Genomic DNA, 23,386 nt, shown 5'->3' with positions numbered 1-23,386 from the left:
TTCTCATTCCTAGGTTTCCCCAAGTGCAGCCTTATTAAGAAGAACAAAGTGCTCTCTCTGTAAGAGCATAAAGGGTTTTCTCACTGACATTTAATGTGAGGACCTGGTTGAGCTCCTCAGGGTAAATCCCACAATCTTCTGGGTGTCCCCCTCTCCATCATTAGGTCTCTCTGGAGTTTTTAACACAGGTTGTCTCCATTGAGCCTCTGGCAACTCATAAATTACAGTTAAGACTTTCCTACCCCAGGACTGGCTCCTGGGGTAATTTCCACTTGTGTGTCTCCACTCCAGATGTTTTGTTCTAGCACGTGGGATGCAGGAGTGGGACAGAGGTGGGTAGTTCCTGGTCCTGGGGCAGGTAGGCAATGAGGAAATCTGAGTAGGTTAGCCTCCGTAAAGTGGTTTCTCCTGAGGTCAGGTCTGGTGAAGATCTGGAGCATTCGGGAAAAAATGATAAACATAAAACCGTCATGAAGAATTCCTTGGACCTTATAAGCAAAAGCAACATTCCTTAGTGTCAATAAAAAGTGCACATTAGGTTTTGACTTGATTTACTGATCATCAATCCTTGAATTGAGAAAATCCCTTGGAAAATGGAATGGCTACCCACTCCGGCATTTTTGCCTGGAGAATTCCATGGACAGTGGAGGCTGGTTGGCTACAGTCCATGTGGTTTCAAAGAGTCGGACATGATTGAAGTGACTGACACACTTTTGCTTCTTATCCAGTGTAATGCAGCAAGACGTCACCAGCGACATGTTTTCAATTACATTTATATGATAAGAACTTTTACAGCTTTGAAAATGCAGTTTTGTTAGTCTGACTTCATCCTCTCCATACTCAGAAACCACACATTGTAAGCACGAGCTGGGAGGACATCTGTGCAAGTCATTCAGGGAAGCTTGAGAACATGACTGTGTCAGCAGGATGTGATGAACTCTGTGGCAGACAAGGGTGTGTGAGTAACTGGTTGTCTTGGAGATGAGATATTCAAGGAAACATAGGAAGACAGTGCAGACATTGTCTTGACCGACACCTTCCCAACAGGGCGATTCCAAATGACAGACTCGGAATAATAAGTAGCCTGTTCCTGGGAACCTCACGAACGTCCTCATCAGATGTTTGTTTACGTAACGAATCGTTGCCTGAGATACTGAACCACCCCGAATCCTTGACACACTGCTTTTGTGCTATATAGAAACTCACAAATGTTGTTTTACATGACAGTACAAGCCACCTAAAATATTTTAGCAGGTTCAAAGCCACTTCTGCTTTCACCTGACTCATTCTTTTTAGAGAGAGAGATCTGTTTTTAAGGTAGGGTTTAAATGGTGCCTCTGGAGAAGGAAATGGCAACCCACCAGTACTCTTGCCTGGAGAATCCCATGGATGGAGGAGTGTGGTAGGCTACAGTCCATGGGGTCACAAAGAGTTGGACACGACTGAGCGACTTCACTTTCTTCTTTCTTTTTTTAAATGGTGCATGAGACCAGAATCTCTTAAAAAAAAAATTATTGGAGTTTACTTGCCTTACAGGGTGTTCTGTTCATTTCTACTGTACAGCAAAGTCAATCAGCTACATGTGTAACTATATCTCCTCTTTTTGGATTTCCTTCTCATTTAGGTCACCAAAGGGGAAGGAGGAGTGGGATGATTTGGGAGATTAGGATTTACATATATACACTATTGATACTGTGAATAAAATAGATAATTAATGAGAACCTACTGTACAGCACAGAATCTTTAAAAAATTTTTTTAATTTGTTTATGGCTGTGCTGGGTCTTCATTGCTGTGTGGGCTTTGTTTTAGTTGTGGTGCATGGTGGCTTCTCTTGCTGAGACTCCCAGGCTCTAGAGCACAGGCTCATTAGTTACAGCACAGGCTTAGTTGCTCTGTGGTAGGTGGGGTCTTCCCAGACCAGGGATCAGACTCATGTCTCCTGCATCAGCAGGTGGATTCTTTAGTACTGAGCCACCAGAGAAGCACCCAGAATCTTTTTAGAATACTCTTCTCTCAGCCATTAACACAGTCTGACAATCAGATTGATACACTTTTTAAATAAATTTAAGTTTCCTTTTCTTTGAGTAGGGGAAGTTAATACCGTTTCAAATATTTTCTAAAGTTAGGTTTTAAATTTCACATTCGTGTATCCTAGGAGGTAGGCAGGACTTTCTAATATATGACAGTAAGGGTCAATAACACTTAAATTCATGTTTAATCATAACATGCTTACATTGTGGAAATGTGCATAAATTATTAATTACAGCTCATTAAATTTTTACAAATGGCAGCCCACACCAGTATTCTTGCCTGGAGAATCCCATGGACAGATGAGCCTGGTGGGCTACAGTCCACGGGGTTGCAAAGAGTCAAACACAATTGAGCAACTAACACTTTCACTTTCAACTTTTCTCAAGCAAAAAAAATCTAGGTATCTTCAGTTCGGACTCTCGTAAATTAAGACTGTCAAGATCTGTTGGGCCTGTAACTTGGTCTTCATGGTCTGAATTTCTACGGCTTCTTCTCAAAATGTCTCCAGCTGTCACCAGAGCTACTCCTGGTCTCTACTCGAAACTTGCCCCCTCCACTTTTAGCAGGAGTGAGTATACATCTTTAAGTTAAAAGATGTAAAAGATGTCCAGAGATCTCAAGCCAGGCCCCTCAAGGAGTTTATAGTCAGTTTTTCAGGGGCCGTAAAGCTAATCCCAGCACACTGACCAAGATAACTCATCCAGGAGATAACTTCTCCAGAAGACCCGGCAGGCGAGCTCCCAAAGTCAGAGGCAGGTTGTCCTCTTTCAGTCTGCTCTCCTGTGTTCTCTCCTTGCATCCTTGCTTTCCTCTTCATTCACTTAACAATCTAGATTATTAACAGATACTCAAACCTCTTATCTACAATGTGTTCATGTTTCCCATCTTTAATTTTTCTTTTGATGCTTTGAGTCACTGCTTTGGGTGTCTTTTGATTAAGATGCACGTTCAGTATAATTATTGTTTTTACTTGTGCTCCTTTGAATAACAACCAGTTCCTCTGATGCTAGTTCATTGCAATAAGAAAGGTGATTTTCTGTGTAATTGGAATCAAGCAATAAGTGCTTGTAAATGACAAAACACTGGGTCAAGTGGCCAGAAAAATCAAACTCCCATCAAACCTAGACATGAAGATGTCTGCCTGAACAATAACGACACTTAGCAACTTTGTAGTCCATGTTTCACAGAAATAGAGCTTGGGCACCCTTCGCTTCTGCTGAACACAGGACCACAAACCCCGGAAACATGTCTTTCCATGTCACTTTGCTCAAAAGTGATATCACCAAAATCTGAAATACTGAGAAATGGACTTTGTCCCTTCAAATGATCCAACAAGTGATCTTTGAGCAAAAAGAAATAGCAAATCTGACAGTAATAGATTCTGGAAAATTGCCAGCAGAGCCTTATCATATATCCAGAACTCACCAAAAAGCAGTGAAGATGGAAATCGCTTCTGTTTGCAGACAATGGTGTTGTAATCTCCACCCTGGGCTGATATGGATGTCAAGGGAGAGGGGCTGAGAGTTTAAACCCATGTGGTTTTGGGTTTCCCATGATTAGAAACTATTCATCCCCAAGATACATTCCTGTCACTATGTAAAGGCTGAGAAAAATGAAAGACAGGGTAAGTCTGGCTCTGGGAAATACTTAGCCCTGAATATCAACTGTAAATCAGTAAAAACACCTGAATTATCAAGACTGTTGAGCAAACTCGGCTCAGAACTTGGTCTCGTATGCACATGAGTATGAAGCTATTGCGTCTCACATGCTGCCAGGTCCCAGGGAGTCCCGATCTCACAACACTCGTCTGAGAATCTGTCACTTAGTCAGACCCTTCACTTTCACTTTTCACTTTCGTGCATTGGAGAAGGAAATGACAACCCACTCCAGTGTTCTTGCCTGGAGAATCCCAGGGATGGGGGAGCCTGGTGGGCTGCCGTCTATGGGGTCGCACAGAGTCGGACACGACTGAAGAGACTTAGCAGCAGCAGCAGCAGCAGCAGTCAGACCCTACAAAACCACCACTCCACTCTTTCTCTCCATTTCTCTGTCTGGGCTTTTAAGATTCTGCCAGGGTGTTTTCCTTTCTTATTTCAGAAAATCCAGCAAAGTAAGCCTTGCCTGCTCAGTGGGTTTTTTTTGGACACTGTTTTGCTAAAGCCTAAAGTTGACAAAAGCTATAAACACAAAAATCAATAGTTTATCTATAGGATAGCAAGGCATGCCTAGAAATAGAATTGGGAAACAATCTTTCCATGATATGTAGAGCAATAATAAAATGCTTATAAACAATGTCCACAAGAAAGGCACAGGATCTGTATAAACAAAGCAATCGAGTCATTCTGAATGAAGTAATGGAAAATGACAACAAAGTGGAAAAGTGCGAGAAGAATAAAAGTACCAATTTCTCTCAAATTATCATAGAATTCATACAGTCTTAAAGGACCACAAAACTTTACATTTTACCATGTTAAACAATTAGCACTGTTCTCAGATTGGTAGCTTTAGATGAAATATGAGTGGAGTGTTACATCTTTATTTTGGCAGGTAAATGGTATTAAACTATATAAGCACTAGTCTTAACTTTATAAAAATAAATACGATTTAATTACATCTTCAAAAGCATTTATAATCAGCTTAAGTCATTCTGATTTCTTTATATTTTTCATTCTAATTTATCTTTTAATTTTAAAGATAAGGTTGAAGTAATATAATTTTTATTGAACAAATTTAGGTGATCTATTGAAGGGAAAGTAATGTTTAGATGGGAAAAAAATTTAGTCATATTTTGTAAACTTTTATTACCTTCATTTTAGCAAAAATCACTGTTTTAAATTATTTATATAAATATCCCTTCCCCCCCCAAAAATAAATAAATAAATAAATAAATAAATATCCCTTCCCTTCAACAGAACATGAAGGCTGTGCAGTGATAGTCAGTGGTCTTGGATATTCTGTCAAATTTCAGTCACATAGCACTCATAATTTCACACATTTTAAAGTCTTGTCTTGAAGATTCACATATTATTTGATAGTTTATTGGCATTTGTAATTTTATCTTTAAAAGTGTAAACACATCACACACTCACCTCACTTGTACTGTTGCCCACAACCATTAGGGGAGGCTGCAGGAGGGTTCCTGAATTCATCTGAGAAGCTGGCAGCAGGGTGAGGAAGTGCAGGCGTCCCGAGGAGGTGGAGTGGGAATGGGGCACATGTGGACCCTGGAAGAGCTCTAGGTCTAGAGAAGCTACAGAGGGACTTTGACCAGAGTTTCTGGACCACAGCACTTATTTTATTTTTACTGTGGTAACTTTATGCTTTTATTTGTACATTTTACTACTGTAATACAGACAGGCAAGATGGAAGACCAGTATTGGACTATGGTAAATTCAGCAACATCATATCACTTAAGATCTATCTGGTCTTTGGTGAGGATTATTCTCAACATCATGCTCTATGAAGCTATAGCATCCATTATTGTAAACCTGTTTTACAATATGAAAATACAGTATCATGGGTCTGAAATGTTTCCGAAACAACCTCATAAGAAATAGGAACTTTTATTTATTTTTTAAATATTTATTTTTCTGCACGTGGTCTTGTTTGTGACATGTGGGATCTAGTACCCTGACCAGGGATTGAACCCAGGCCCCTTGCATTGGGAGAAGAAATAGTTTTTTCCCTGATTTTTATTTAGTTGTTAGCTCTGAATATGGCAACTAAGGCTCTATATAGGAAGAGTAGGTCTGGATATGATGAAGAATTTAAGAATAGAAGACTTAGGGGTTTTGTTGTGATAAGTAAAGCAAAACAGGGAAAAGGGCAAGTAACACTGCTTTAAATGTGAGACAAGTGGAAGTTCAAAAACAAGAAACGCGGTGGAAAAGGCCACTCCAGTAAGTTTTGAGGGAATATTGTGTGATGGGCCAGGCAGGTTCCCATCCCATGAACTGTACATTCTAGTGGGCAGATGGGACACCCCATTTTCTGAACCCCAAGCGTGCCCTTGACATGTTTTTACTAGCAAGTATGGTTGGACCTATTTAAGTTGTTGTGTGAAGCAGCAGAATCCAGTGAGTCAAAAATGCACAAGTTCTGACACTCTGCAGGTTATGAGGAAGGCCTTACAAACAGGTTTTCGTGAACAGATTTCACTCCTTGTGTTGTTTTCATTAAATACTAACATGTCTGTGATGAGGTAGAACCAAACAGGGTCAAAATCACGCATGGATCATTGGAGTTAAGACTTTAAAAAAAATGTTTATTTATGTGTTTATTTATGGCTGTGCTGGGTCTTTGTTGCTGCGTGGGCTTTTCTCTAGTGGCAGCAAATGGGGGCTGCTCTCTCATTGCAGTGCCTGGGCTTCTCATTGCAGTGGCTTCTCTTGTGGCGTGCAGGTTTCCGTACTTGTGGCACGTGGGCTCAGAAGTTGCGACTCTCGCGGTCTATGGTGTGTGTGCTTAGTAGTGGCCTACAGGTTTAGCTGGCCCACAGCATGTGGGATCTTCCTGGACCAGGGATGGACCCCTTGTCTCCTAAATTGGCAGGTGGACTGGGCTTCCCTGGTGGCTCAGAGGTTAAAGCGTCTGCCTGGAATGCAGGAGAGCCAGGTTCGATCCCTGGGTCAGGAAGATCCCCTGGAGAAGGAAATGGCAACCCACTCCAGTACTCTTGCCTGGAGAATCCCATGGAGGGAGGAGCCTGGTAGGCTACAGTCCACGGGGTCGCAAAGAGTTGGACACGACTGAGCGACTTCACTTCACTTCACTTCACTTCTTTACCCCTGAGCCACCAGGGAAGACTTGGAGTCAGTCTTTTAATAAGTAAGCCTCAAAAAGAAATAACAGAGCCTCAAGGATGACGATGGTCATCTTACTTGCATTCATCTTCCTAATAACCACACATCAGTATGTACTTTAAATGCATTATCCAATTTGTTATGTAATTGTACCAAAGATATGTTGGATATTGATGTTTAATGTCCCATTTTCAAGTAAAGTATACTCACCACCATCTATTAATATTATGTATGCTTCCAGGAGCTCAGTTTCTCTGGCTTAATCCTGTTATGGAAGGCTTGCAAGACACACAGCTCAGCAGGTTATAGCTGAAGGCTTTTCTTTTAATGTATTATTTTATCACTTACACTTATTTTTGTGTTATATCTACTGGTGTTGTTTCTAACTAAAATTAGTCCATTTCTACGTAAGTACATCTCATGACGTCAACATATTATTTGTGATTTTTTTTCCGTTAAATTCTATAAGCATATCCTTTTGAGGCAATTATAGAACTCTGCTCTCAAAATGACACATTTAAATTGTTTAAATAGATACCCACACAAATTCTCATTTATACCAAGGAGCTGGTCATTTCTGAAGTCATGGAAAAATAAACAAAGAACAGCTGGTTGAGCCGTCCTATAAAAATGTTGACTTTTAAAATTTTCTCATATTTTCCTTTAAGTTCTCCATGTTTCCCATCCATGATAAACCAATATTATATAACAGAAAATTTCAAATTAGGCTTAAATTCCAAAATCAAGTTTCAGTTCAAATCCTTTCTCCAAGAGAACTAGTTTTCCCAACTTCTTCTCTTTTTCTCAAATCTAATCAAAACATTTGAGATAATTAAAATTCAAAACCTCAGGGTCTCATCAAGGTTACTTTTATGTGTCTGTTTCAATAGGGAACCACAATTCTACCTCTGTGTTTCTAGTGGAAGGACTTGCCACCAAAGGGCTATGCCACAGACCCCTTGACTAGGAGTACACAGCTTAAAATCTGGTGTTTATTAAATGTGCACAATATTGGGATGTAATTGGCATTTTAAAAAATTCAGTAATGCCCATTACAAATATCTGGACAGACTCAAAAATAACTGGTTAACCTTAAAATAAAGAGAACCACCATTTCATAACACACTTATACCTTGCTAAGAATGAAACAGTGTGACCTAGGAGAGTCTAGAAATTCTTGGATTAATTATAACATGGTGATAGGTTTCTCAAGGTACTTTCTAAACTCAGCAAGCCACTGGGCTCCATCTACTCCATCCACAACCTGATGATCATAACTAAGTGTAACAGACAGCATGCTAGCCACATCAAATCCTTTTTCATTATCTGCTGGAACCAGTCTATCCTCTGAAGCACCAATTGCCAAAATACATGCTTGGGTGGGTTAACAATAGCAGAGAAGTTTTTAATCCAGAGATTAAAAACTCTGAGGTTGTAAAAGTGCCACTCTGGAACTTACGTGACTATAGTTTACCCTCTCATGCTTTGGTTTATAAAGAAATAACATCATTGGCAACGGTTTCCAGTCCTTTTATATGTGCATTAAATACAATAAGTGTGATGAGTCCTCCAGGAGTACTGACTGCAACACTGATATCAACAACATGATTCTGTCTTACAACTGTGTCCAACCACGAAGAATTTCCTTCAGGAACTTTTAAACATGCCAAAGCTGAAGCTTTTATAATGAAGTCATTGACGGAAATGTTGCTTTTTCCTTGTAGCATCTTCTTTTTTGTTGTCGTACCAACAAAATTTCTCCCATATTTACATCAATAGAAAGGTAATAATGAGGTATTGTTTGCTTAGATTGCATTAACTTCTGTGCAATGACTTGGCAAATGTTGGTGACTGGGATATCTGTGAAGACACCTGTAGGAACTGGAGCCACTCCTCGACTTAGGGGAGGCACAGCGGCTGCTAGAGTGAGAGCAGTTTTCATAGGCACAAAGGAGTTGATCTCCTTCTTAATGATTCTGCCATCTGGTCCTGTCCTTTTTACTTGGGTAAGGTCAATCCCTTTCTCTGCTGCTAACTTCTTTGCAAGCGGGCTAAGGAGCACTCTTCCCTTTGGTCCAGCTGGAGCAGCTGGCCAGTGGCCTGAAGATGGATGGGCTAGCTGGTGTGCTGGTGGTGTTAAATCAGTTACTTCAGTTGGCCGATAGTCAGCAAACGCTGGTATACCTGCCTCTTTTTCTACAATCATACAGAGTGGGGTTCCTACAGGGACATCTCGTGTGCCTTCAGGGATCATGATTTTTGCCTTCTTCCTGCACTTTGAAACCTATAGAGGCCTTGTCAGTCTCTATCTCTGCCAATAAATCTCCTTCGTTTGGCTCCTCACCCACTTTTTTCCCCCCATCTCTGAACTGTGCCCATGGTCACGATGGGAGACAGGGCAGGAAGAACCACCTGCATGTGAGTAGGAGATGAGCTACCAGGAGCCTGAGCAGAAGGTGCAGGTGATGGAGCAGCGGCGGCAGGGGTTAATGCCGGGGCTCCTTGTGGGGCAGGTGCTGCCAAAGAATCAAGTGTGTAATTTTTAAAGGTTTCCATATCTTCAGGCTTTTCAACTGTGATACAGATGATTGCTCCAACTGGAACATCTCTGGTACCTTCAGCAACACGGATCTTTGCCATATAACACTCCTCCACGCTCTCAAATCCAACAGTAGCTTCATCAGTTTCAACCTCTGCAATTAGTTCACCCTCATTGATTTTTTTCTCCTTCCTTCTTTTCCCAGCGGGCTATGGTGCCTGCCTGCATTGAAGGGAAAACTGAAGGCAATGGAATCTTCTGATGCGTGGGTAGGCTATGCCAGCTGCGGCTAGGCGATCCCCAGAGCTGCAGCAAGACGCGATTCCACGGTGTGGCCCAAGAGATGGGGCTCCAGCCGCACAATGCGGGGACCCTGCCATACCCTGTGGTCTTGCTGCTGTGACGAGCCAGCCTGCGGGGTCACGCACGGAGCTCCCGGCTCCTCCTGCAAGGCCGTCCACTGAGCCCCGAATCCTGCCCTTGGTGCATTTTGAGCCCGTCGCGCACAGACGCGCCACATAGTGCCACAGACCCAACATCCGAAAAGCAACGCCGTCTCCGGAGTGACTTCTCCAAGAACAGCGCGGCGTTGCCGTCAGCCGCACCGCGCAGCCGCAAGTTGTCGTAAAACGGTCTGCAAAGATTCGCTACACCGGCTCCGCGGACCAGAAAAGTGGTTAACGTACGGTCTTTCTCCGTGAAATGGGGACTAAGGATGACCCAGAGCGGGTCAGGGAGGCTGCTATAGAGCCACGCGGAGCAGGGGCGTTCCAGCAGGCCGAATCTGGGAGAATTAGGCTGAGAGAGGAGTGGAAGGTGGTGGGCTCTGTGGTGAAGGCTTCTCTGGGGAGGACAGGACCTGAGCGCTGTCTGTGATTCTTAATTGTAACTTAAATTATGGATGATACTTTGGCGTGAATTAATTTTTTTAAATTTTGTGATCCCATTTTAATTTTTTTTTTATGCAAAGACTTCCTCTCCTGATCCTCACTTTCTCCTTCCCTAGCTGTGATTTTTATGTTTCTTACAACTTGATTTGTTAAAAAATCACATCATCCAGGTGGCATGTAAAATACTTTCTGTTGTTTTTAGATAAGAAAAAACAAATGAATTCCCTGGTGGTCCAGTGGTTAGGGCCGCATGCTTTCACTGCAGGGGGCTCGGGTTTGACCTGGGTCAGGGAACTAAGATCCCACCTGCCGCTGGACAACTATGCCCCCTACCACAGCTCTAGAAGAGCCTTGTCCTGCAAGGAAGACCCAGCACAGGAAAAATATATTAAAATGTTCCTTCCGTCCTGCACCCCACAGCATCCCACCTCTCTAGGCTGATTCATAGGTATACTCATGGCTGATTCACATTGTTGTGGGGCAGAAACCAACACAACACTGTAAAGCAATTATCCTTCAAGCAAAAATAGTTTTTAAAAAGTAGTATCAAGTCCCCCCCTCAAAAAAAAATCTGTGGAATATGTAATGAAGTCAAAATTCAATTATTTGAAAAAAATTATATAAATTTAAAATGAAAAAAAAATTTTAAGTCACGAACTTTGCTTTATCTTCCTGGCTTATGCATTAATCCTTTCCCTTCCCAGTGGTTGGAGGTGGAAATCTCATGAACTAGAAGAGAATATATTCGAGAAAGGAAAGTATTTGAGAAGAATTGCAGCAAATTTGCAAATATTTATTGGCTTGTGCAGATTCAATAGCTAAATCACTTTATGAATTTTTCCTTTTTCTTTCATGAAAACTTTCTAAATAACTCAAGATGCTGTCATTGGTAGCTCACATGGAGCCTGACTATTTTTAAACATTGGATCAGAATACAGAAAGGCAAGTAAATACATATGCAAGTATTTGTGTATTCATTAAAACTTTTAAAATTTCAGATTCAATAGCAAATGAATACATTAGCTCTTTTGCTCTAGGGAGTATATTTCTATTTTCAATATTGGTGGTGGTTGCTTCGTCGATAAGTCGTGTTCAACTCTTATGACCCTATGAACTATAGACCACCAGGCTCCTCTGTCCATGGGATTCTTCAGGCAAGAATACTGGCATGGGTTGCCATGCCCTCCTCCAGCGGATCTTCCCGACCCAGGGATTGAACCTGCATCCCTTACATTGGCAGGCAGATTCTTTACCACTGAGCCACCAGGGAAGTCCATTTTCAATAATAAATTGCTACAATTACTGTGCATTTTTGAGCTGAACAAGGTAACACAGAATCAAATTTTGTTGTTTTTCTATTAATGAAACAATCGGTAATGTGATGAACTAAGGGTAAAGCCAGCTTTGAAACTGTGTATCAGAGAAGAAATATTTAATTAAATTAATTTTTAACACAAGGAGTCCCTGCAGTGGTGATCTGATATTGATTAAACTTGTATTAAAACTACAAAGTTTTTGCACAAACTGTTTCAGAAGAGAGAAAAAGTTGTAACCGTGCATCTAGGTATATCTTCCCTTCCTGAAGTTGCAGTGCCTTTCAGAAATGCATGTCTTTACCCTTGTCCAGAATCGATTTTCACAAGTGCACAGTTTCAGTCATTAATCAGTATGGAATTATGGGAAATAAATCCTTTCTTTACTGCAGTGCATCTTTAGTACATCCAAACATCAACCTTTCACCTCATTGTCATCTACCTTTGGATCCACATACATTTCTGGTATTTTTTGAGACCAGAAAAGCCTAAGAAAAAAAAAGCCCAGCAAATAAGTAATTATGTTGTTTTCTCCATGTATACTTGTGAATTTCTCATTTTTCCCATGACCTGAGTTTAGTTTTCCCTTAGTGACTTTTTCTTCACATCTTTAATATGTGCTGAGTTTTATCACAGAAAATGCTGCTTTTCAATGAACTCCAATCTACTCTTTGAAAACTCGCAGAAATGTTTGGCCTTGTGTGAACAAAAGAACAGAAACCACCTAGAACAAATCTGAAACTGTAATACCTGAATACTGTTCTCCAAAAAGAAATAAACAAGTGTTTTAGAATAAGAAAATGGTAATATAGTAAAAATAAGATTGGGAGTCACAGAAGAATCAAGCAATAAAATTAGAAGACATTCTTTAGCTCCGGAAAGCAAACATAAGTTGTGGATAATCCAATGTCCATGCTCAAACAAATTTGTTAGTGTACTTTCAGCGTGAAATACAGATTGCTTTGTTTAAAGACGCTTCTTTTTTTTTTTTTTTTTGAAGTAAGAGAAATCATTTTAATATATATATTTTCATTTCAGTCAATTCAACAATGATTTCTAACAGGCATGCAGACCCATTTAGTTTGCTTCAAATTTGTTTATTTCTCCACATGCAGCAACTTTCCTAATGAGATAGTTGAGTTGAACTATTTATTCTTAAAGAGTACAATGTACCTTGTCCTCAAAGAGTTTTATCAACTTTAACATTTTCAAAGAGCCCTATGAGGCTGCTCAATATGGTAGTTTCCCCCTGAAATTTCCTATTTGGAGGATGGCAAAATAGTCTAGAATCTTCCCCAGTCTACTAGTTGTTTGTATTCATATCACAGCTTGGCTGGCTAAGAGGTAGAGACTGAATAATATGTAGATAGCCTTCAAGTCCAGCTGAGTGAGACAACTTCATTTTTAGAAAGGAAACCAAATCATGAAAACCCTCCTAATAGTATGATTTGTTCCAGGGTCCTTTTAAGAAGGGACGTACTCCTCATGCATAGGACTTTTTATGGCCTTCTAGAGTTTTCTGCTCCAGCCAGTGTTCTCTAGCCAGATGACTTATTGAACCTGCTGCAGAACTGAAAGCATGAAATCTCTTGTCTACTTTCATAATTAGAGGTGGTGTTAGTCTTCTCATTTCCGGCCAAATGGATCCGACCACACTTTCAACCCTGGTGGCTGCACGTCTTCTTGAACAACACCAGCTCGATTTATGGCTTGTTCCTTCTCTCTGTCCATGGCCCCACGTGGGGATGATGAGGGAAAGCGGGGGAGTTACTAGGGCCAGTCGGCCGCGTGGGGTCAGAGATCACTGTCACCGGGGCTGGGACGCCGCGTGGGGTCAGAGGTCACTCACTGTACTCCTCCAGCCGCATTAAGGGCCGGAAGTAGATGGGGTAGAAGGTGGCGCCGATCAGGGAGATGAAGCCGCGGAAAATGAGAGCAGTGCGCAGGTTCCGGGACATGGCTCCAGCCGGGGCTACCCGGGTTCTCCGAGTGCCCGGGACTCTCCAAACCCGGCTCCCCTAAAGACGCTTCTTTTTATTTAGACAGACATGTTGATGCTGAATCAACACGTGTTGATGCTGAATCAAGTGGAAGATACCTAAAAGTCACATTATGTGGGCACTATAGTGATATCATCTCCATAGTTTGAATAATTCTCGGTTTGTATATTTACATAAAAAGTTTCACTGGAAATCCAGAAGCACAACTACATTTGTCCAAAAGGTCAGTGGTGTTGACAGGTAAGAAGCAAAGTCAAGTGAATCATCTGGAGAGCAGAGCAGAAACTGTTTTAAAATAAACACCTGTTTAAACTGTTTGACTATGGCATTTGGTTTGCATCAGTTCAGTCGCTCAATTGTGTCTGACTCTTTGCAACCCCATGGACTGCAGCACACCAGGCTTCCCTGTCCTTCACTATCTCCCAGACTTGCTCAAACTCATGTCCATTGAGTCAATGATGCCATCCAACCATCTCGTCCTCCGTCGTCCCCTTCTCCTCCCGCCTTCAGTCTTTCCCAGCATCAGGGTCTTTTCCAATGAGTCAGTTCGTCACATCAGGTGGCCTTCAGCATCAGCTTCAGCTTCAGCATCAGTCCTTTCACTGAATCTTCAGGACTGATTTCCTTTAGGATTGACTGGTTTGATCTCCTTGCAGTCCAAGGGACTCTCAAGAGTCTTCTCCAGTACCACAGTTCAAAAGCGTCAGTTCTTCAGTGCTCAGTTTTCTTTATGGTCGAACATCCATACATGACTACTGGAGAAACCATAGCTTTGACTAGAAGAGCCTTTGTTGGCAAAGTGACGTCTCTTCTTTTTAATATGCTGTCTAGATTTGTCATAGCTTTTCTTCCAAGGAGCAAGTGTCTTTTAATTTCATGGCTATAATCACCACCTGCAGTGATTTTTGGAGCCCAAGAAAATAAAATTTGTCACTGTTTCCATTCTTTCCCCATCTATTTGCCATGAGGTGATGAGTCCAGATGCCATGATCTTCATTTTTTGAATGTTGAGTTTTAAGCCAACTTTTTCACTCTCCTCATTCACTTTCATCAAGAGGCTCTTTAATTCCTCTTCACTTTCTGCCAGAAGGGTGGTATCATCTACGTATCTGAGGTTATTGCTATTTCTGCCAGCAATCTTGATTCCAGCTTGTGCTTCCTCCAAGCTGGCATTTCGCATGATGTACTCTGCATATAAGTTAAATAAGCAGGGTGACAGTATACAGCCTTGACATACTCCTTTCCCAATTTGGATACAGTCTGTTGTTCCATGTCTGATTCTAACTGTTGCTTGACCTACATACAGATTTCTCAGGAGGCAAGTAAGGTGGTCTTGTATTCTCATCTCTTGAAGAATTTTCCAGTTTGTTGTGATCTATACAGTTGAAGGCTATGACCTAATCAGTAAAGCAGAAGTAGATGTTTTTCTGGAATTTTCTTGCTTTTGCTATGATCCACCGGATGTTGACAATTTGATCTCTGGTTCCTCTGCCTTTTATGAATTCGGCTTGAACATCTGGAAGTTCACAGTTCACATACTGTTGAAGCCTGGCTTGGAGAATTTTGAGCATCACTTTGCTAGCGTGTGATATGAGTGCAATTGTGTGGTAGTTTGAACATTCCTTGGCATTGCCTTTCTTTGGGATTGGAATGAAAACTGACCTTTTCCAGTCCTGTGGCCACTGCTGAGTTTTCCAAAGTTGCTGGCATGTTGAATGCAGCACTTTCACAGCATCATCTTTTAGGATTTGAAATAGCTCAACTGGAATTCCATCACCTCCACTAGCTTTATTCATAGTGATGCTTCCTAAGTCCCACTTAACTTCGAATTCCAGCATGTCTGGCTCTAGGTGATTGATCATACCATCGTGGTTATCTGGGTCATGAAGATCTTTTTTGTACAGTTCTTCTGTGTATTCTTGCCACCTTTTTTTTAATATCTTCTGCTTCTGTCAGGTCCATACCATCTCTGTCCTTTATTGAGCCCATCTTTGTATGAAATGTTCCCTTGGTATCTCTAATTTTCTTGGAGAGATCTCTAGTCTTTCCCATTCTGTTGTTTTCCTCTATTTCTTTGCACTGATCACCGAGGAAGGCTTTCTTATCTCTCCTTGCTTTTCTTTGGAACTCTGCGTTCAGATGGGCACATCTTTGCTTTTCTCCTTTGCCCTCAGCCTCTCTTCTCTCCGCTGCCTGTAAGGCCTCCCAGGCAGCTGTTTCTGCTTTTCTTTTTCTTGGGGATGGGCTTGATCACTGTCTCCTATACAATTATCTGGAGAACAGAGCAGAAATTATTTTAAAATAAACACCAGTTTAAACTGTCTGACTATGGCATTTGTTTTGCATGAATAAACATGATATTGTTTCAGAAGACAATTTAAAAACAACATGAAAAAGAAAACAGCCTTCCAAATGAACGGCTTAATGTCCAGTTTGTAGTACTAAAATAACAAGGACAAAGATTTTAAAAAGAGAAGAATCAATAAAAACATATTTGAGAGGAGGTGAGAGTAGCCACTTTTTGTTTAAATAGTGTATAGATTGAATATTGGCTCTAATTACCGCATTCAGCCTTTGAAACAGTTCCATCCACAGCACTGATGCTGACTTTCAGTGTCATGTCAGGGCTGAGTCACCAGAATCGGGTGGTGGAATTTTGCTAGTAAGGCTTTGTGCCGCCCCATTTCAGTGTGGACCACAGGAGAATGTGGGAGTCTTTGCAGGGCCTCAGGCAGGATAGGGCTAGGATGAACATGGTCACTCTAAGTTGACGTGCTGGTGATAACTCACATTCTAAGGTGCGACTTCAGAGGCAGATATTATTGAATGGTTAAAAAAAGAATAGGATATTTAGCCTTGACATGATATTAACCCGCAGCCCTCATTGCTGCTGCTAAGTCACTTCAGTCGTGTCCGACTCTGTGCGACCCCATAGACAGCAGCCCACCCGGCTCTCCCGTCCCTGGGATTCTCCAGGCAAGAACACTGGAGGGGGTTGCCATTTCCTTTACTATGTATAAAATAGATAACTAATGAGAACCTACTGTATAGCACAGGGAACCACTCAGTGCTCTGGGGTGACTTAAATGGGAAGGAAATCCAAAAAGGGGATATGTGTGGACATGTGGCTGATTCACTTTGCTGTGCAGCAGAAGTTAATACAACAGTGTGAAGTAACTATATACTCCAATAAAAAAGAAGAAAAATAATGACTGCTACAATTCTGCTTAAAGGCATTAGAATGAGCACAGTTCAGCTAGAGATAGATGAATCTTCTAAAGCCTTTTGAAGTACTCAAAGCATAATTCATGAGCTAAGAAAATGATGAGTGAGAAGATGGATGTTAGCTGAGCCTACTGTGGTAATCATTCCACAATACATCAGAGCAATCAAAACTGTCATGCTGTATGCCTTAAACTTATACAGTTACGTATGTCAATTGTTTATTGATGTATGTCAGAGTTCATTGATGTATGTAAATGAACTGAACTGAATGTTATTTCCTAGTAAAGCTGGAAAAGTAATAAGATAAATTTTAAAGTTAAAAAACAACAACAACAAAAAATAGGTCTTATTGGGGTCATTTAGATCAGCCCCATGAGAAGCCTTCTGTCTTCAGGGGGTCTTCCTTCAAACACCAACCACCCCCTCTGAAGTTTCAGTGTTTCTTCAGTTCCTGTGTGCAAAATTCAAAGCCTCTGAAATGATACACAGAAATGCTCCTAATCTGAACCTTGTAACTCCCCCTCACCTTCTCTTCTACCCAAACACTTCTTCGTCTTAGGTATGCAGAGTCATTTGTGATTATTTCTGTTCTTCACCTCTGCACACTTGGATCTTTCCTGACTGCCTGGAAAACTCCCAAGATCCTCTAAGAGGCAACCTGAGTGTTAACCTCTCTAAATTGAATCCTATTCAGGGAGTGCACTTGAGCATCTCTCCTGAAAGACTTTCATCTGGACCCTGGACCTGCTTTCCCTGCCCTGGAGCCTGGCCCAACCTGGCGACCCACTATGTTGAAGCCCCACAATGAGCTGTATGTGCCATGAATAATTTGTATCATAACGTTCCAGAAAAACATCTATTTCTGCTTTATTGACTATGCCAAAGCCTTTGACTGTGTGGATCACAATCAACTGTGGAAAATTCTGAAAGAGATGGGAATACCAGACCACCTGATCTGCCTCTTGAGAAATTTGTATGCAGGTCAGGAAGCAGTAGTTAGAACTGGACATGGAATAACAGACTGGTTCCAAATAGGAAAAGGAGTACGTCAAGGCTGTATATTGTCACCCTCCTTATTTAACTTCTATGCAGAGTACATCATGAGAAACGCTGGACTGGAAGAAACACAAGCTGGAATCAAGATTGCTGGGAGAAATATCAATAACCTCAGATATGCAGATGACACCACCCTTCTGGCAGAAAGTGAAGAGGAACTAAAAAGCCTCTTGATGAAAGTGAAAGTGGAGAGTGAAAAAGTTGGCTTAAAGCTCAGCATTCAGAAAACTAAGATCATGGCATCCGGTCCCATCACTTCATGGGAAATAGATGGGGAAACAGTGGAAACAGTGTCAGACTTTATTTTTCTGGGCTCCGAAATCACTGCAGATGGTGACTGCAGCCATGAAATTAAAAGACGCTTACTCCTTGGAAGGAAAGTTATGACCAATCTAGATAGCATATTCAAAAGCAGAGACATTACTCTGCCAACAAAGGTTCATCTAGTCAAGGCTATGGTTTTTCCTCTGGTCATATATGGATGTGAGAGTTGGACTGTGAAGAAGGCTGGGCGCCAAAGAATTGATGCTTTTGAACTGTGGTGTTGGAGAAGACTCTTGAGAGTCCCTTGGACTGCAAGGAGATCCAACCCGTCCATTCTGAAGGAGATCAGCCCTGGGATTTCTTTGGAAGGACTGATGCTAAAGCTGAAACTCCAGTACTTTGGCCACCTCATGCGAAGAGTTGACTCATTGGAAAAGACTCTGATGCTGGGAGGGATTGGGGGCAAGAGGAGAAAGGGACGACAGAGGATGAGATGGCTGGATGGCATCACTGACTCGATGGACGTGAGTGTGAGTGGACTCCTGGAGTTGGTGATGGACAGGGAGGCCTGGCGTGCTGCGATTCATGGGGTCGCAAAGAGTCGGACACGACTGAGCGACTGATCTGATCTGATCTGATCTGAACGTCGGACATCACTGAGCGACTGAACAAGGACTCACGAGCAAAACTTTTACGGTTGCTATTTCAGGGAATGACCACAAGGTGGCAGGCTTTTCTGGAGCCCAATTGTGATTACCTGGGAAATGAAAACGAGAGTTTTAATTCAGGGCTGTAATTTAATGTGGAATGTACCTGAACGAACACCCAAAAGCTTTTGTTTTTATTGAGTATTCTTTTAAAATTAACCTTTATTCCATATTATAGTGACATAGATACGCAACGTGTTGTCGGTGGCAGATGAACTGAATATATTTTCTATTTTTCTGTAATTTCTTTTTTCTCACCATTGTACTCTGATTAAGTTCTAGAGACATAACTTCTGTTTCTTTTAAATTTACTGGCTAAGCCACTTGGGAAGCCTCTCATCTGCATTAGCAGAACAAAAATAGTACCACCAAAGTTAGAAATCTGATTATGAAATAGCATGTTCCAAATTATTTGGAAGTAGGTCTTTATTTTTGAAGGGATTGATTTTGAAATAACCCAAACTTTGGTCGATCTTGCATTTCTGTGTTAAAATAGCAGAGATATTTGAAACATATTTTCCATTTATTATGAACTCTTCTCTGAGAAACTAAACCACAGGGCTTTTGCCCACTAGGCTCAGGAAGTTTGATAAAAGAGAATGAAAAAAACGAGACACCTCAGATGTCCTAAGACAGTCTGGTAAGTGATTTGTCTCACAAGAAACTGCGAGGCTTGAGTTCACTGTTGCTGATGCATAATACACATAATAAGCTTGGCAGGGTCACTGATGTATATACATGTCATTGAGCGTAATCTTCTATCAACCAGAGACCAAGGGTTTCAGGACTGACAGGAAGCTCTCACCTCCTAACGACTCTGAATCTCTCTGACTTCCTGAGCTCCTTGAAAGTGAAAGTGGCTCAGTTGTGTCTGACTCTTTGCAACCCCATGGACTATACAGTCCATGGAATTCTCCAGGGCAGAATACTGGAGTGGGTTGCCATTCCCTTCTCCAGGGGATCTTCCCAATCCAGGGATCGAACCCAGGTCTCCCACACTGCGGGCGGATTCTTTACCAGCTGAGCCACAGCGGAAGCCCAAGATTACTGGAGTGGGTAGCCTATCCCTTCTCCAGGGGATCTTTCTGACCCAGGAATTGAATCGGGGTCTCCTGCATTGCAGGCAGATTCTGAGCTCCTTACTTTAATGAATTCTGTCCGCTTGCCCTTCCTCCCTGTTGACTGATGGTGACAACAGCCCACAGAGCTGAAGGTCTGGTCCAATAACTGACCACGGGCTCTTCTCCTCCCTGTCCAGTCCTGCCTTTTCATCTCTTTCTCTTTTCTCTGCTCGTTGCTCACCTTTGCCATTATCACTGGGAGGCAGTGGACAAGCATTATTCTTCATTGTTCGGTCGTGTCTGACTCTTTGCAAGCCCATGGACTGCAGCACACCACAGTTCCCTGTCCTTCATCATCTCCCAGAGTTTGCTGAAGTTCATGTTCATTGAGTCAGTGATGCCATCCACCATCTCATCCTCTGTCGCCCTCTTCGCCTCCTGCCCTCAATCTTTCCCAGCATCAGGGTCTTTTCCAATGAGTCAGTTCTTTGCATCAGATGGCCAAAGTATTGGAGCTTCAGCTTCACATCAGTCCTTCCAGTGAATATTCAGGACTGATTTCCTTTAGGATGGACTGGTTTGATCTCCTTGTAGTCCAAGGGACCCTCAAGAGTCTTCTCCAACACCACAGTTCAAAAACATCAATTCTTCATCTCTCAGCCTTCTTTATGATCCAACTCTCACATCCATTGAATGACTACTGGAAAAACCATAGCTTTGACTAGATGAGCCTTTGTTGGCAAAGTAATGTCTCTGCTTTTCAATATGCTGTCTAGGTTGGTTATAGCTTTTCTTCCAAGGAGTAAGCGTCTTTTAATTTCATGGCTGCAATCACCATCTGCAGTGATTTTGGAGCCCAAGAAAATAAAATCTGTCACTGTTTTCATTATTTCCCCATCTATTTGCCATGAAGTGATGGGACCAGATGCCATGATCTTAGTTTTCTGAATGTTGAGCTTTAAGCCAACTTTTTCACTCTCCTCTTTCACTTTCATCAAGAGGCTTTTTAGTTCCTCTTCACTTTCTGCCATAAGGGTGGTGTTATCTGCATACCTGAGGTTATTAATATTTCTCCCAGTAATCTTAATTCCAGCTTGTGTTTCATCCAGCCCAATATTTTGCTGATATACTCTGCATAGAAGTTAAATAAGCAGGGTGATAATATATAGCCTTGATGTAGTCTTTTCCTGGTATGGAATGGGCCACTTCCTCTGCCTCCCCTTGGGGTCCTTGTTGGGGGGAAGTGGGTGCCACATGAAGGGGGACACAGTAGCTCTGGAAAGCCACAGGTGACCTGGAACTGGGACTTCCCTCCCGCCCTCACCCGTGAGGCTGGACCACACAGAGGTGGATGCCCCAGCTCCAGCCAAGCCTTCCAATGCCCTCAGCGCCCATGACATTCCACCTGCATCCCGCAGACACTGAACTCCCAGATAATCTGCCACAAGCGTCTTATGAAGAGAGAGAGAGAAAAAAGTCTTTCCTAAGCTTCTAAATTCTGTCAGCAAGCAGGCAGTGATGATGGTAGCATCCTCACAACTGAGCTTCTATCCTCAGCCATTCGTCTCTGTGGTCTGGTCTGGCCACCTCCACCCCTGTGTCTCCAGCTACAGTGGCCTTCTCTTAACCCTGTGTGTTTCCTGTAAATCCCATGCTCTCAGGACTTTTAAAAGCCCCCTTATGTGGTGCAAGGAAATCAGCTCTTTCAGAAATGTATTAACTCACACAGATTTCAAATGTATTATTCTTTGAAATGGCTGAAAATTTTCACCTTTTTAAAGAATTTATTTATTTATTATGTGTTTATTGGGCTGCATCAGGTCTTTGTTGGGGCACATGTGATCTTTGCTGCGTTATGTGGGATCTTTTGAGTCGCTGGGCAAACTCTAGTTGTGGCTGTGCAGCTCAGTAGCTGTGGCATGAAAGCTCAGTTGTCCCTTGGTATTTGGGATTTTAGTTCTCTAATCAGCGATTGAACCTGAATCCCACTGCACTGCAAGGTGGATTCTTAACCAGTGGACCACCAGGGAAGTCCCTGAAAATTTCATTTTTAAAAACTGAGATAACCAGTTTGATTTGTGGCGTTACTTAAATGTACAATTGAGTGCATTTGCGAAGTCACACAGTTATTTCAACAGGTTTTAGACACTCACAGCCAACAGCACAAAGCGTTTCTTCATACATCTGCAGAAAGAGTACACTCTTACCAAAACTCTGGCTTACAAGTTTCAAAGCGATGACTGTAAAACTGCCGTCCATGTCGTGAGAATCACTAGCAGATTCCCAGCTACGCTTTGACATCATCTTCGTTGTTGCCTTGGGGCTTTTGCTAATGCTGAGCACAGATAAGATCTAGTTCTTCAGCAGACAGTTCTTTTATGCCCTGAGCCCTATCTCCACGGTGCTGGGCAGAGAGAGCAGCAGGGCAGCACATAGTTCTTACTTCTCTGAAAGGCAGTATTAGGGCCTTTCTCAACTGTGTCCTGACTTAAAATAATCCAAACTAATATTTCTCAAAATAAAGCCGTAATACAATTGCCTGTAGATGATGAATCATTTTTCAAAAACATACATCACAAAACTCTAGTCACCCTATTTATGGATCAGTTGGTGAAAGTTCTTGTGAGATACGTAAAACAGTAACTATGAGCTAAAACTGATTTATTAATACTTCAAATTCAAAACTGTGTGCATTAGCTCTATTTTTGATTTGGACCAAATCAGCTTGAAGAAATCAGATCATTCTTCTCAGACTGAAGAAATTAGAAGACCAAAAGAGAAAAGATGTTTTTACCTACTCTCTAAGACTCTGATATTTAGTTCTGGTATTGTAAGGAAGTACTTTCTGTATTAGCCAAAACAATTCTTCATATTCTAAACTTTAGCTTTCTGAGGGCATAAGTATAACCCATTTAAGTGAGGAAGAAGCAACAGAAAACAGATGTTCAGGAAAACTTCAAACAGCATGAATGACTGTAGTATTTTGCTCTGCCCCGTTTTCCATAATTGTTTTCTGGAAACAAAAAATTCAATTTCCTATTGAAATTAAAATCCTATTGTGGATTTTGAAAATAAGCAGACTTGCCTTTTCTAATTGATTAAATGGAGTGGAAAGGGAGAAAGAAGAACTGACTCTTTGAAGGTACAAATCTATGAAAACACTTGGCATCTCCCAAAGTCTTTTTATTTGTTAATAATAACACTTGATTTATGTTTGTTAATGTCGGAACAATTAGGTTTCTATTTTAATGGAAGTATACAGTGTTCTTTGTACTTAATCCACATAGAATACATGAAAATGGCCTGTTCAGTGGTTCCAGTGGAAAAATGCTGGCCATAGGACGCTCAGGGAGGCATGATGGAGAGGGAGGTGTGAGCTGCCCACTTGGCCTGCCCCTGAGGAGGGGCAGGGAGCTGGCTGTGGTTTCCATCTCAGCTTCCACCGAATAGAGAGCAGGCCAGAGCAGTTGGGGGGCTCCCCAGGTAGCTCAGTGGTA

The 23,386-nt window shown here is 41.8% G+C and overlaps 1 protein-coding gene, 1 non-coding gene and 1 pseudogene across 2 annotated transcripts; 1 reads left to right on the top strand and 2 right to left on the bottom strand.

Annotated features, from left to right (window-relative positions):
* Nucleotides 1-6,595: 6,595 nt before the first annotated feature.
* Nucleotides 6,596-6,668, top strand: TRNAS-GGA (transfer RNA serine (anticodon GGA)). The gene has a single exon. It is a non-coding gene; the product is annotated as a tRNA-Ser (tRNA).
* Nucleotides 6,669-7,804: 1,136 nt separating this feature from the next.
* On the bottom strand, nucleotides 7,805-9,951 carry LOC109565170 (dihydrolipoyllysine-residue acetyltransferase component of pyruvate dehydrogenase complex-like; annotated as a pseudogene).
* A 2,502-nt stretch (nucleotides 9,952-12,453) lies between these two features.
* On the bottom strand, nucleotides 12,454-13,588 carry LOC109564556 (small integral membrane protein 20-like). Its single transcript, XM_070797612.1, has 2 exons — nucleotides 13,426-13,588; nucleotides 12,454-13,297 (listed from the first exon to the last, which is right to left on the bottom strand). Exons 1-2 carry the CDS (start codon nucleotides 13,532-13,534, stop codon nucleotides 13,203-13,205), a joined length of 204 nt encoding a protein of 67 aa, XP_070653713.1. The 5' UTR covers nucleotides 13,535-13,588; the 3' UTR covers nucleotides 12,454-13,202.
* Between the last annotated feature and the right edge of the window lie 9,798 nt (nucleotides 13,589-23,386).

This window comes from Bos indicus, chromosome 10 (assembly GCF_029378745.1).
Source record: "Bos indicus isolate NIAB-ARS_2022 breed Sahiwal x Tharparkar chromosome 10, NIAB-ARS_B.indTharparkar_mat_pri_1.0, whole genome shotgun sequence".
In the NCBI taxonomy this organism is placed as follows: domain Eukaryota; kingdom Metazoa; phylum Chordata; class Mammalia; order Artiodactyla; family Bovidae; genus Bos; species Bos indicus.
This window is presented reverse-complemented; position numbering and strand designations above follow the sequence as displayed.